The 14,949-nt window shown below is 34.8% G+C and overlaps 2 protein-coding genes and 1 long non-coding RNA gene across 6 annotated transcripts in view; 2 read left to right on the plus strand and 1 right to left on the minus strand.

Annotated features, from left to right (window-relative positions):
• The window catches only part of LOC121368290, a 3,889-nt gene extending 1,208 nt beyond the window's left edge, over nucleotides 1-2,681 (plus strand). Inside the window, exon 2 of one of the 2 annotated variants that reach the window (XM_041492957.1) lies at nucleotides 1,732-2,681. In XM_041492957.1, coding sequence (XP_041348891.1) covers nucleotides 1,741-2,058 — 318 coding nt within the window. In that variant the 5' untranslated portion in view covers nucleotides 1,732-1,740 and the 3' untranslated portion in view covers nucleotides 2,059-2,681. Of the gene's footprint in view, nucleotides 1-1,727 lie in introns of both variants that reach the window. The other variant, XM_041492958.1, reaches the window with a different exon arrangement.
• The window catches only part of LOC121368292, a 25,713-nt gene extending 14,784 nt beyond the window's left edge, over nucleotides 1-10,929 (minus strand). For both annotated transcript variants that reach the window (XR_005957498.1, XR_005957499.1), the window contains exons 1-2: nucleotides 10,787-10,929; nucleotides 7,127-7,187 (exon numbers count right to left, since the gene is read on the minus strand). This is a non-coding gene — a long non-coding RNA (uncharacterized LOC121368292). The remainder of the gene's footprint in view (nucleotides 1-7,126; nucleotides 7,188-10,786) is intronic.
• A 68-nt stretch (nucleotides 10,930-10,997) lies between these two features.
• Nucleotides 10,998-14,949, plus strand: part of LOC121368293 (coronin-1C-like) — a 43,226-nt gene continuing 39,274 nt past the window's right edge. For both annotated transcript variants that reach the window (XM_041492959.1, XM_041492960.1), the window contains exons 1-2: nucleotides 10,998-11,096; nucleotides 11,292-11,483. In XM_041492959.1, coding sequence (XP_041348893.1) covers nucleotides 11,292-11,483 — 192 coding nt within the window. In that variant the 5' untranslated portion in view covers nucleotides 10,998-11,096. The remainder of the gene's footprint in view (nucleotides 11,097-11,291; nucleotides 11,484-14,949) is intronic.

A 14,949-nucleotide genomic window follows, 5' to 3' on the forward strand; every position in this document is an offset into this window, starting at 1 on the left:
GTCACAGCGATAGCCTTGAATCACAGTTTTGAGGGGTGGCCATGGCGGAGGCGGGGAGTCAGTTAAGGAGGCATTTAAGAGGGTGCAGCATTTTCATTACCATATGAGATGGCAGAATAAGACCGCCATAACTAGCACATAATATGTTCAATAGCCAGTTTGACGAGTTGTCTGTATAATAATCCGTTTTCCAAGCTGGGTTTCCCACTAAAAAGTACCGCAAGCGTAATTATAACCGGGCGAGAGACGGCGGTAAAGAGGAATATTCTATTTCAGCACAAGAATGTATGTTTCTCGAGACTCGTGTTGGAAAGAATACCCAGTCTCTCGAATGGTTTATGAGTGAGGCGCTTGTAATAGACATGTTGATACTGTATACATGTACATTTCAAACCCGTTACGGCGTAGAATTTGGGGCGGGGTGTGCCTCCCACTTGTTCTACTATCTATATCATACACACATGTATATATGTGAATGTATGCATCTGTGTATCTATCTATATATATATATATATATATATGTGTGTGTGTGTGTGTGTGTGTGTGTGTGTAGTGTGTGTGTGTGTGTGTGTGTGTGTGTGTGTGTGTGTGTGTGTGTGTGTGTGTGTGTGTGTGGTGGTGGGTGGGTGGGTGAGTTGGTAGGTAGGTAGGTATTATATGTGTAGGTATGTGTATGTGTGTGTTTGATTGAAAACATATTTACTGTACAAAGACTAAAAGAATCGGCACAAGTGTGACAACTTACGAGGCCGTTCTTTATACATACAATATACATGGCGACTATATTACATAACTATATATATATATATATATATATATATATATATATATATATATATATATTTAAACAGTCAGTGATAACCAGAGGAAGGAAATATATTATATACAAAAGAATATGAGGGTGGGGGCGATAACGCAAATAATACTTCACGTACAGTCAAACTCGTCATCACAATTACAAATAATCCCCATGGTAATTTAAATTATGCTTTATTAATCAAAGCGATGAGTTTGTTTGATATATATTTTAACACAAGGAAATATTTCTTTATTATTAGCATCGTTTAATGTCTTTCGACCGTATAACAGTAATTGTAAATCTACTGGTTGAAAATGTTGTAATATATTGCATATAACCTGTCTCTGCTGTTCATAGTTTTTACATTGAAAGAAAAAATGGACATTGATTTCTAACCGAAATCCACAGTTACACGAAGGGTTTGTGGTAAGTCCACATGTGTAAAAATCGGCGTTTAAAGGGCTACATCCATGTTGTAATATTATATGTAATATATGCCTGTGGGAAGCGCAAATTAAAGATCCCTTGCTGCTAATCGGAAAGAGTAGCCCATGTAGTGGCGACAGCGGGTTTCCTCTCAAAATCTGTGTGGTCCTTAACCATATGTCTGACGCCATATAACCGTAAACAAAATGTGTTAAGTGCGTCGTTAAATAAAACATTTCTTTCTTCTTTTTTTTCATTTCTGATTGTCATGGAGTAGCTTTTTTAATAAATAATACAATATCTGGTGGGTTGGGTTTTTAAATATTATAGGATATTTATTTTCTTACATTATAGGGATATATGTTTTCTTTCTATTATAGGATGTATCCGTTTTCTTCATATAATTATGGGATATCTGCTTTCTTCGTGTAATTACGGTATAGGATATCTGCTTTCTTGCATCTGTTTCCTTTCTAATATTGGGTATCTGTGTTTGATTTTTTCAGATTACAGCCATGGCCCAGGTGAAAGTAACTCGGTGGGATGCGGCTAAGGACGGGCCAGTGGATGAGGAGAAAATGAAGAAGAAACTCGCTGCTCTCGGTTTCGAAGTGAAAAGATATGAGTTCCCCGCTGGGAAAACCTTTGACGAGCATTCGCACGGCGAATACAAGGTGGACGCCATTACGAGCGGCCAGTTCGAGTGCACCCATGGCGGTACAAGCGTGGTCCTGAAGCCAGGGGATTATCTCGAGATGCCACCTAACGTTGCCCACAGTGCGAAAATTGTCGGGTCTGAAACTGTCGTTCTCTTTGACGGCACCAAAAAATAGAGGAACAACATCACAAACATACATGACAGCATCTTCAGTGTAGTGTCTCGGTAGATTGTGTACTTATCCTATCAGTGGTGATTAGACATTTAATATGTAAAGAAGTTATAAAACTAAGGCCAAATATGTGTATATGATGGTGGTGTGATATGTTCATCATGGAGGCCTCAGAACTTATTGACAATTTATATTATACAACTTTTAGAATCGCAAAAATGAAATACAACGGCGAGGGGTGGGGTGGGGATTCAGGTACCATTACAGTAAAATTAAATATTAAATATCTTACATATATTTCTTTGATCAAGAATCCATTAGTCCATGTGACGTAAAGTGTTAATTTATTAACAGTATTGCTCAACGTCTGCGCATAGCTCAAATGTACAAGGGCAGGTTAACGATTTGATACAGAAGTAATTACAGGTATATTGTATTATATATTTAAAGAGGGTGCACCGCTTCTCTAAATAAACTCATATGACCATTTGTGTCTGCACCTCTCTAGGTCCGCCTTTGTATAGGCTCAATCTTAATATTTCTTTTGAGACTGCTCACATTTTGAAAATGACAGGTGTATTATTTAATAGTTAAACAATATACGCAAATAAAAAAATTGTCACGTCGTTTGTAGTTGATTAATTCATTTACTAGTGTTGTTATAGGTAGCATACATCAATTAATATATATCTGATTGTGTTAAAATTGCACTGGTGATAAATTGGTGACAGTATTTGTTGCATCTGGCCAGTAAATGCTTGGTGCATTGGCTAGAACACGAACTAGCCCAATGGGCTCACCGACGGGGATCGATCCTAGACCGACCGCGTAACAAGCGAGCGCTGTACCACTGGGCTATGCCAACCCCAGTGCATAGTAGACTGATGGGTGGGGTTCATTTTGGCTCCACTATAGCACACTGACACCACTAGAGCATATATATATATATACACACACACACACACATAATATATTTATATATATATTTTAAGAAATAATTTCCTTTTACATGTTTCATTTCATTATCAGAAAAGAACAAATGCTAAATACTGCTCCATATATATATAGGTAGGGTGGGCACTGACGATGTCACAATTTTATATTGGGGGTGGAGGACCACATTTGGGGCAACTACATTGCTTATAAGTCAGGTTTTGGGGCAACATGATAATATATAACGTGTAGGGAGAAAACAAACAAGTGTAATTTGAGGCGGGTGGCTCCCTCTGGCAGTGGCCATTGTCCTGGACAGACAGCCCAGATAGATGACGTGTGTGTCCAAGATAGAATGCTTGGACCTTAATTGGATACAAGCACAAAAATAAGTAGAAATAAAAAATGAACGAAAATTATTTTACCGCTCTAGCTTGGGGATATAATAATTCTCAAACTATCACTGGCGTAGCCAAGATTTTATATGGGGGGTGGGCAACCCACACTATGTATGTTTGTATGTTAGTATGTATGTGTGTATTGATGTATGTCGAGGTTGACTGTTTCACACATAGATATCAACGCACTGGCGTACGTACGTACGTACGTATGTATTTTTATATTTTGAATATATCTATTGTATGTATGTCGGGTTTTGTGTGTACGTACGTATGTATGTATGTACGTACGTACGTATGTATGTATGTATGTATGTATGTATGTATGTATGTATGATTTTATAAAATTTAATACACTTTTAAAAAAACATTTGATTGGGAGGCATTTTACAAACAATTGGCTAAAACAAAAATAACTTCTAGTAAATTTCACAGTATGAAAAAAAAAAATGCATTTACTGTGGGACAGACACAATTTCGAACGGCATGGGCTAATCTATATTTATTTGCAAGACAACTTGTGCTATTACTAAATTGTCGACCAGCCTATGATTTACCTCCCTTTACCGGTACTTGGATAGATTGACATTCGTTCCGTGTCGGACGAACTTTGTTCACACCCGACTAGCAGCAGCTTACATTAATTAAGGACATTGTATTTCGACATTTGATAACTTTCTTCTCACAAATGAAGTAAGTAAATATGAATCACACACCCACAATTAATAATCATTCACAGCAAATGGTTGGAATGTTGGGTTTAAACTCAGTATGTACATGTCATTTCTAATGGTTAACATACATGATGTAGATTGCACACATCCATTGTATCATATCGGTATTGGCTTTTGAATATTGACATTGCAATTACTAATTGTGCTAGAATAAATCGTTATAAGTGTCGCAATATCGACAGAATTTTTTTTTTTTATTGTCTGTAGTGCGTTATAATGATGTTAATTGGTAGCTGTTTTTAATAGCCCTATCAAGAAATAGTAGGTTACTCCATTAATTTTTTGGTATCAATACAAGAATTATCCATTAAATAGTAGAACGACGCACCAAATATGGATCTAAATCAATAATTTTTTACTCGCTATTCTTTTTTTTCCCCCCAGAGGAATACTTGGTCGTCATGACGAGTAAAATAAGGATTGAGAAATGGAACCCTGACAAAGATGGGCAGTTAACGGAAGAAAACATGAAGAAGAAACTCCGTTCCCAAGGCTACAACTATACTATGTACGAATTCGGTCCTGGGACAAACTTCCCAGATCACACACACAGCATCTCAAAGAAGGATTCCATCATATCAGGACAGTTCCAGTTCTCGATGTATGGCGAAACGATCGTCCTGCAACCAGGCGACATGGTGGAGGTTCCCGCCAACACCGTCCACAACGCTCAAGTCATCGGCACGACTCCTACTGTCTTCTTTGATGCCACTAAATAAGTTAATGTCGAACAGGGTTTGAAATGCCTCGTGATATGTTCTTTGGTGGACACAGTTTGGGACCTTTGCTGACTGGAATATTCGTATTATTATAGCTTAAATGGGGGGGGGGGGGGGGGGGGGGCGTTGGTCGAGTAATGACAATTTCCCTTTAAACCCATCCTCTCCGTGGGTAGAATGTTTAATTCCTTTGTTGAAGTGTGTAAAATAAATTCATTTAACTGAAATATATACTTCTCTGTTTTGTCTCTATTCTATAGGGGATTTGATTAAGTCATTAAGAATTCCTACGTTTTGTTGCTACAATATAATTTAATTTTAGATTATGTAACATTATGAAATAAAATATATGACGAACTATGTTATTGTTACTATCAAGACTGCACGTATTTAAGCCCAGAGCCTAAATAAAATACAGAATTTGACCTATCTGACTAAAATTTATTTTACCTAACTTATGCTCAGGGCTTAAAAACGAAAAATATCAAACCATTCAACCAATACAACAATACACAAGTGCAGTCTGAATTCAACAACATATAATGTCTTCTTGATGTCTATATTATTTTTGAATTAGTGCATTTATCTCCATTTAACGATTTTCACAAACTTTTAATAATATGATACAGATTCCAATATTGAAATTAAATGGACTGTCCTGAGTTAGTTGTCATTGTTGAAATGTTGTCGACTAAATTAATTTTCCCAGCATAAAATTTCAGTGATTATATATTAAATGAGTTCCTCAGTGTCCTAGTGTTTGTACTAGGTCAAACTTCATGTTATTCCCTAATGTATATTTATTTTCATAAGTAAGAAATTGTTGTAAGACCAAATCCAGTTCGAGCTAATAGCAAACATTAGGACTAGCAGAAATTCACAGAATAATTCTAAACAAAATATATATATATTCAGTATGTAATTTTAGTCGTTAAAATATTTATTACATACCCATTTAATCTCATTATAGTAATAAAGACAATTCTGACCGTGCAATAAAACTTAAAATATTTTATTGAACATATGTACGTGTGTGATACACAACCTCAAATGCGTTACGTCAATTCCATAAAATTCAACCAACTTTCCAGACGAAGTAAGTTGTGTTATTTAATTAAACTTTTGTTAATCATAATATAGAAAGGTGGTATGTAATAAACACAGAACCACATACCAGTTAGATATTTCCGACTAATAAATAAACACAACCACATAACGGTTGTTTTACCACGTTATTTATTGCACTCGTTTATAGTGTGCAAGATTTATTCCACTCGACCGCTATAGTACGCTCTCGTGGTATAATATTTATGTGCACTGTAAACTCTTGCAGTAAACAGCATGGTAAAACAATTGTTATGTGGTTGTGTTATTTATTAGTCGGAAATACCTTACAATGGCAGCACATTCAGGACAGTCTCTTTCAAATCCTTGGTCTATTTTTATTTTATTTTTATTTTTTTAAATAAAACAAATATCGATTTTAAACCATGAACTGAAAAAAACACAGGTATATAAAGAAAATGGAAATTATATCTTCCACTCCACTGGTCTAAAATATTCCCCAATCGAGATTTGCAAATGGTTATTAAAGCTGAATATTACTAGAAAATAAGAACCCCCCTGAAACAAAGATATATAGCCTGTATGCAAGAGGATAATGCTTTTAACACCTTAATATATTTTAAGTACGGTTAGTTTGTGTCTTAACATAATATTATATGGATTGTTTCGACTCTTGGTGGAGACAGAGAGAGACAGAGAAAGAGAGACAGAGAGAGAACAGTTTAGTTGAGCGCTGACTTCGACGCTATTAGAATTTTACTCAATTCTACGACTCTCGTCACTGGTGCTACAGACTATCAATAGTTAATACCAATCCGTCGGGTATCAATTAGTTCTGGAGTTCAACAACTTCACTGTTGCGTTAATATATGGAAAGAAAGAAGAAAGAAAGAAGTGTTTTATTTAACGACGCACTCAACACATTTTATTTACGGTTATATGGCGTCAGGTTAATAATATATGGATGACAAAACTACCCTGGTTAAAGAAGGTGAAGGAAGAAGAGGAGGAAAACAGTCCAAGTTTTACCTTTGCACAGCCAAATGAGGATTTTATCAATTATAATTGGGATGTGTGGGGGTGGGTGGAGGTGGGTGTTGTTTTGTTATACTCTATAAATCAGGAGATGTGTATTTTTAGGCGTTGTAAAGACAAAATAACAAACCTCACTAGGCAATACGCCTCATTCTGTACAAACATTAGACAATACATGTGTACTTACAGTTCATTTCAAACTTCTCTAGGCAGTGCGTCCTATTGTCTGCATGTCTTGAATAGGATCTCTAAAATCAAAAAAAAGAAAGAATTTAGTAAAATAATGTATCATTTGTCTGTCATTGATGTAGATGTCACGTCTAATTTTGACATTGCCATTTCATTGACTGACAACTTTTTGCATAGTTCATCTATAAAACCATGGAATAGTCATCTATAGAGACTTGTTTGGTTTCTTTAAGTTAAGAAGTTAGATCTAAACGTTATGTGCCGAGCCATGTTGGAATCAAGGGTAATAAAAAGGTAGATGCGAGTGAAAACATACACGATTTAGATGCGAGTGAAAAGTACTCAAATAGCTCCAGTTCTTTTCGGCGAACCGTTCCAAACTATGCGCCAAATTACCGCATGAAAACCGTAATCTTTATAAATATTTTGGAGTTAATCCTACGGGAACAGAACACAACATTATTACACTCAGGCCGTGACACAACGGCATATAAGGAACATGATACATAAACTGCAGCTGTAGTGACAAGATAGGGATTTTCAGGAGACCATAGTACAATAGTATTACTACCCATGCAATAATATAATAGAAATAATACTAAAATACAAATGCAATAAAATAATAAAGACAATAATATAATACAAATGGAATAGAGTAATGTAATGTCACATTATTATAATTACTACCAGATGTGCTAATCAGACGCGCGCACGCATGCACACATGCACGCACGCACACACATATAATTATATGTATACTTGGGTAGTAATAGTCATTGCATATATACACACACAACTGTGTGTGTGTGTGTGTGTGTGTATATATATATATATATATATATATATATATATATATATATATATATTCGTCATTAGTTGTTTAAATTTCAACGTGCATGGTTTATTATAATAATATGGTTTAAGCAATTTTTACGGGAGTTAGTGAAATAAGTACATGTGAATAAATAGTGAAATTCGTCTCCAGTGTCATTAATTATCGTTACATAAGGTACACGTTCGATCTTCTACTGGCGTGTTATTCCAGCGTCCTATTTCGATTAGTAAGTAGTGTTTAGATGTTCTAAATTTGAGTAATATAGCCCTGGCTCCGTATTCATAAACATACTTAAGTCAATGTATGATACCTAAATGCATACTTAAAGTACATATATAAGTATCATACATTGACTTAAGTACATTTATGAATACGGAGCCAGGTGTTTGTGGTAATATAATAAGATATTTTCTAATCTAATATTTTCTTTAAATATTGTGTACGTTTTACCTCTTGTTGATAAAGCTAAGTTACTATTCCATTGTTGTAAATACTGGTTGTTTTGTCTCAATTTTACTTGATTAAGAAGTATTTTTATAGATGAAAAGTTCCGTGACATCCAAACACTTGTCATGCCTAGCTGATTAAATGTATCTTCGACCATTTTTATCCATTTATAACTATATCCATTAACAGAAGAGTCGAGTCATGCAGTAAAAACTACGATTTTGTTTGTTTATCAGATACGATACAGGCCCAAAAACTTATAATTCTTTGTGGAATAATTAATTTAAGGGGTTTTCTTCCTAGTTCTCCATATATAACATGAATAGTGGGGTTCCCTTTTTAACTGGTAGGATGTGTCTTAAGAATTTTATATGAATAGTTTCAATGATATCGATTTTTTTCGCATCTGTATAAGAGAATCGGGGAGTACAATGGAGTCAAATAGTTTTAATTTGCATTCTACTGAAAAGTTATTGTCTTTAGATTTAGACAGAACAAAGTACATTGCTTTTGTTGCTTGTATTAAATGTATTTAGTTTAGTAAAAGTAAGACCTAGGTATTTATATTATTTTACGTTTTCGAGCACATGATTACCAAGTTTAAAACCTTTCTTACAGTCATTATTGGTGTCATTAAAAATTATTATTTTAGTTTTATTTGCATTTACTTGAGTTTCCATTTATTGCAATATTGTGAGACATTTAGGGATTGTTATAAGTCAGAGGCGTTTGGTGCGAGAAGCGTAGTATCGTAAGCATATAATAAACATAAAAAGTAAAGCGCTGTTTCAGAGATCGTTTCATTTGTATCCAGAGATACCCCAGTACAATTTTACTTTTTTTTTAAAGTAATTATCTAGATAATTTAAATAAAGGGAAAACAGGAAAGGCGACACATTTTCTACTTGTCGGTCTGAGGTTTCTTTTTTTTGTACAAATACATGATATTCCTTGATAAATTATTTTAAAGAATTTTCCATTTATATTATTTTCTAACAATTTCTGCCAGAAGCAAGTTCTAGAAATTAGATCAAAAGCTTTTTGTCAATCTACAAAAACGCTAAATATTTTTTTTTTCTTATATTTAAAATGTCGATCAGAGAATGTATATTAAATAGATGGTCGGTAATTGAGTAGCTTTTTTGCAAAGCAGTTTGGGATTCATTCAGTATATTATTTTCCTCAATAAAAGCATTTAATCGGTTATTTGAAATTGTCTATCCTCCACCCACCCCAAACTCTTTCCTGTCCTGGACGGAGGAGCCGACATGAGTGGACACCTACGCCCATGACAGCCGTGCTTGCTCTGAATGTGCACGTTAAGCCTGACCTCACCTGAAAAGTATGTTTTGGATTGGCCCCATGTAAGGGTCGGTGTCCAATATACTGACTTTAAATATAATATTAATGATTCAATATATATTTTTTCGCTTGGCATGATTATTGTAACGGTGAGGTTGTGAATACGCTTCATTCTGTCAAGCCAGTTTTGATTGATTGAAACATATTTTATTGCATATAATGTACAAATGGATTGTGCACAAGTTATCCAACTTACGAAACCCTCTCCTAATAGCATAGCCTACAATAATGACAATATGACAAACCAGTCTTGAGTGGTAGTTTAAAAACATTTAAGAAGTTCAATTTCAGTCTAAATTTTAACAAACATGTATTTTTGCAAATCTCTTTATACCTACATCGTTTGAATTTATTTTTTTAATTTTTAGGTCAATTTTATATATTTAGGCCTAAATAATATTAGCTTTGTTTTCTTCGTGAATATAACTATATAGGCAAGTTTTACTATATGAATAAATGTTATTTTTAAGAGCACCTGTTTGATTTCATTTTTTTTTTTTTTAGCAATACCACTAAAACATTGATTTATTAATCATCGGCAATCATTGTCACAATTAGTCCCCGAGTTTTTATATGCACCTTTTTCAGACAGGACAGCACACACCACAGCCTTTGATATATCAGTCGCGGGACACTGGTTAGGACAGGAAAGTTATTACATTAACATGGTTTTAAGTTTATTAAAGATTATAAAATACTATACACGTTTTAAATTATTAGGCTACAGGCATCGGAAGATCAAAGTAACGGGTGTATGTGTGTGTGTGGGGGGGGGGGGGGGGCGGAGGAGGGTATATTAAATTACTTTTCAGCTGGGTGATGCATTAACTACATGTGGGGTAGATCTGTGTCTCTGCATATCCCCACCCCCCGCTCTCGACAATGACAATAATTTGTTCGAAATCTTGCGCTTAGTATTTGTGAGGTGGCGTATGGGTGATAATTTAACGACACCTCAGTACGCTGATCAGTCGGCAGAAACCGACTGCAAAATACCAAATAAAGTAGGCCTACATAATATTATGGCTGTCTCAGTCACTAGTTTTAATCGCCGCTGATCTACCACCACTCTGTATCATATGTACCCAGCGTGAGTCTCTTTATTTGTAATCTGTACACGGAGATTACCGACAACATTTTGAGAGCTTTGTGTTAAATTCCGTTTTCCATTTTTGGAAATTTTACTTCACCGGAAGAAGTTAGCGATACACGCATGCGTGTTAGTCTTTTCCTGTTCCGCGTGGGGAAACCGTAGGGCGTTGAGATTTCCACCCCTTTCCGTATTTTTAAACGCTAAGTAAATGGTGCCAAGTTATCCCACAAGGTAATTAAACAAAAAATTCATATATTACTGACAATTATATTTCACAATATATGGTAGATAGAAATTTTTTTAAAAGAGTTACTGTGTTAATAATTAACTACCGCTTCGAACCGGCGAATCTGAATTTATGATCGATTGAAACGAACAAGGATTGAACTTAAATATTTCTCTTTTTCTTTTCCATCGTGTGTGTAGATGGCTTTCCTGAGGCAGAGTAAATTTCGTCACGTGTTTGGCAAACCGTTAAAGAGGGACCAGTGTTATGATAACATCAGGATTACACGGTCGTCGTGGGAGTCGACGTACTGTGCGGTGAATCCCAAGTTTTTGGCTGTGATAACAGAAGCAGGCGGTGGTGGCGCCTTCCTGGTTCTTCCCCTGTCAAAGGTGAGTCATGTATGATTAACTATGGAGTATGGGTCATTATGGACATCAATACATTCTGTTTGGCACACACTTTGTATCTGATCATTACAAAATTTATATATTGTGTGTTAGGCCACATTTCTTTACTTTTACTGTCTTTTATTTTTGTGATATAATATATCATATATGAATTAAATTAACCAATCCCATAAATAATAATTACATATTTAACTCAAGGATATTAAAATGTTGATGTGCTGCCAACATCAAAAGAGACCACTCCTATGAAACCTTAGGCTTAGTTAATAACATTGGGATATTATTAGTAACAGAGAACACAGGTGTTCATTCGGTAATCAGTCAATTCGTACCATAGTCATTTTGTACCCAAGTCATTTCGTACCTTGGTCATTTCGTACCATAGTTATTTGGTCATTTCATACCATGGTTATTTCGTACCATGTCTGTTTGGTTATTTCGTACCAAAGTCATTTCATACCTCAATCATTTATTGTGTAGCTAAGTTGAATGATAGATAGTAAAATGTCGAATTACTGGTTTAAAAAATAAATATTAGGCTAATGCAACTATATTGAAGCCCCACCCCTTAATAAAGAAAGAAAGTAAGAAAAAAAAGATGATATATTACTTCCATCTCCTCACGTTTCCGTTCATCATTATATTAAAGGGACATTCCCGAATTTGCTGCATTATAAGATATTTCCAACTAATAAAATATTTCTACGATTAAACAAAAATAAGATACCGAGTATGAAATGACTATGGTACGAAATGACCAAACAGTATGGTACGAGATGGTAAAAAGTAGGTACGAAATGACTATGGTATGAAATGACTATGGTACGAAATGACCATAAACTATGGTACGAAATGGATGGAACGAAATGAATAGTAACTGTTCAACTTCACATTAGAACTTGGATTCAAGTCTTATTACATGTACTACATGTTTATGTTATTAAAGTTTAACAAACCATATTTTATGGACACTGATGGTGGGACGTAGCCTAGTGGTAAAGTGTTCGCCTGATGTATGGTTGGTTTAGGATTGATCCCATTGGTGTACAGGGTATTTCATGTTCACGACTGATCAGCATTTCTGCCACAAAGACATTTTTGGGTATGGTGCTATGAAATTGAATGTTTACAATGTGTGTGTTGAATGCAACTGCAGTCGATAGTGGACATGGGGCATCCCCCAGAAAGAAAAACGATTAGGGTTAGGGTTGAGAAAATCATACAGTAATGATGATTCATTCATTTTGTCAAAAGGTCAACTTTAAAAAACAAATTTGGGTATGGTGCTATACCCATTTTACCCCCTGGCAGAAACCTTGTTGATATATCAAAGGTCATGATATGTGCTATCCTGTCTGTGGGATCATGCATATAAAAGATCCCTTGCTACTATTCACTAATGCAAACATGTAGCAGGTTTCCTCTCAATGACCATATAGGCTATGTCAAAATTACCAAATGTTTGACATCCAGTAGTCAATGGTTAATATTAATAAATCAGTGTGCTCTTCTAGGGTCTTTGAACTTTTTTTTATGAACACTGACGCTACCTCTGTTGATAACTACATATATGTATATCACTATGTAAATAAGGCCATCACATGGCTCGAAATAGGAAGTAAAATATCGCCTGTTGTTTCTGTTATTTTTTTGTTTAAAGGGACATTCCTGAGTTTCCTGCATTGTAAGATGTTTCCGACTAATAAACTATTTCTACGATTAAACTTACATATTAAATATATTTTCTTGTTTAGAATATCAGTGTCTGTATATTCAATGTGTTTCTTTTCGTCTTAATATTTGTAAGAAGCCCAAACTGGATTTTGTCTTCAAATAATTTAGTACGTACGAAAAAATAATTTTTAGGAAATAAAATGAAATTTAACCTAGTACAAATATTAGAACGATCAGAAACAAGTTTAATGTACAGCCACTAATATTTTATGCAGAAACATATATTTGATATGTAAATTACAATCGTTAAAAAGTCTCTGTTACTAGTGTTAGTTGATAACATCTTATACATTGCAGCAAACTCAGGAACGTCCCTTTAATAGCAGGTAAAGAAAAATATGGCCTACCAGAGATAAAATAGCATGGGGTGAATGAAAGGTTGGGGACAGTGTGTGGAAAATTAGGACCTTTGAAATGTATTTTAGAGCATAAATATGATTAAAATATACTTAACAGAATCATGAGCTCAGCCTTGAGAAATAGAAGATGCGATGATCATAGGTACATACATACATGACCTGCAATATTTTAATAATTTTAGCTGGTGCATTTTTATTTCACATGCTAGATCTTAAAATGGGCTGGTTTTCACAAGTCACCATTTCGAGGTCTGCATCACAGAGTTAGGCGCAAAGCAACTCTTCCAAATTTTTCTAAATATCCTGAAAATTAAATAGAGCCTCATGACCAAATTAACTACTAGCTAATAATAATTAAATTTCTGTTATAAATATTAATTACAATTTAACACCATCCCATTGATCAAGCTGTAGCAATGCGAGTTTGTTAATTTCTTAATGAATGTGAAAATAACATAAGGAAAGTCATTGTATACATATATATACCTGATGATATCACTTTATATTGATACTTTGTCTTTTGAGCGTCATTGTTTTTGACCCCCCACATCCCGTTGGCTCGAACTCCATCAGTACTCAAGAAAGTGTTCAACCCATCGGATAGTTCAAGCGAACCATTCGATCAACATCAGATATTTCCGTAACATCAGTTAGAAAGTTAAATTAGATACATATTATTTTGGTAACTGCAGACTTAAAAATTTCATCAATGTGTTATATAGCAAAATATCTGAGTGAAAGAATTTATTAGAAATTACGCCGATTATGTTATGCAGAAGCCTTTGACGGTATTAATTAAATGTTTGGCTGCGGAAGTGATGACAGCTGATTAGCTCGCCCAATGTTTCATTTAAAACTGGTCTTGCAGACGTGTTCAAAGTAACGGTTTATGCCGAGGCACGTTTGTGCATTAATTGTTTGATTGATAGACCTATCACGGTTCAGTTAACAGTTACCGTAACACTAGCTGTACTTGAAAGATCATTACCGATAGCTGCTGACAAACAGCAGAAAGAAAGCATTACATAGCTATTGTTGCGATTCCCCGATTCATCTATAGTTCATTCCGCCGAAATAATTAATCCGAAGGTTGTAATAACCAACTGCGTAAGCACAGCAGAAGTTGGTCCTTTTCAGTGTTTTCCCATTTAATATTTGATGGATCACTTGTTCGAGGGTAATATAGCTAATAACACAGACGGGACTGATAATTTAGTTCGAGCAAAGGCTTATAGTCGACCCTGGATGTGTTCAACCCATAATAAAAAATAAACACTTGAATTCAAAATGTTCTCATGCGGTTATGTTCCAGAACTACAGTTTTGGACCTTCAAATGCATATGTCTGTATTTTAT

The sequence above is a fragment of the Gigantopelta aegis genome, chromosome 3 (assembly GCF_016097555.1).
Source record: "Gigantopelta aegis isolate Gae_Host chromosome 3, Gae_host_genome, whole genome shotgun sequence".
Lineage (NCBI taxonomy): Eukaryota > Metazoa > Mollusca > Gastropoda > Neomphalida > Peltospiridae > Gigantopelta > Gigantopelta aegis.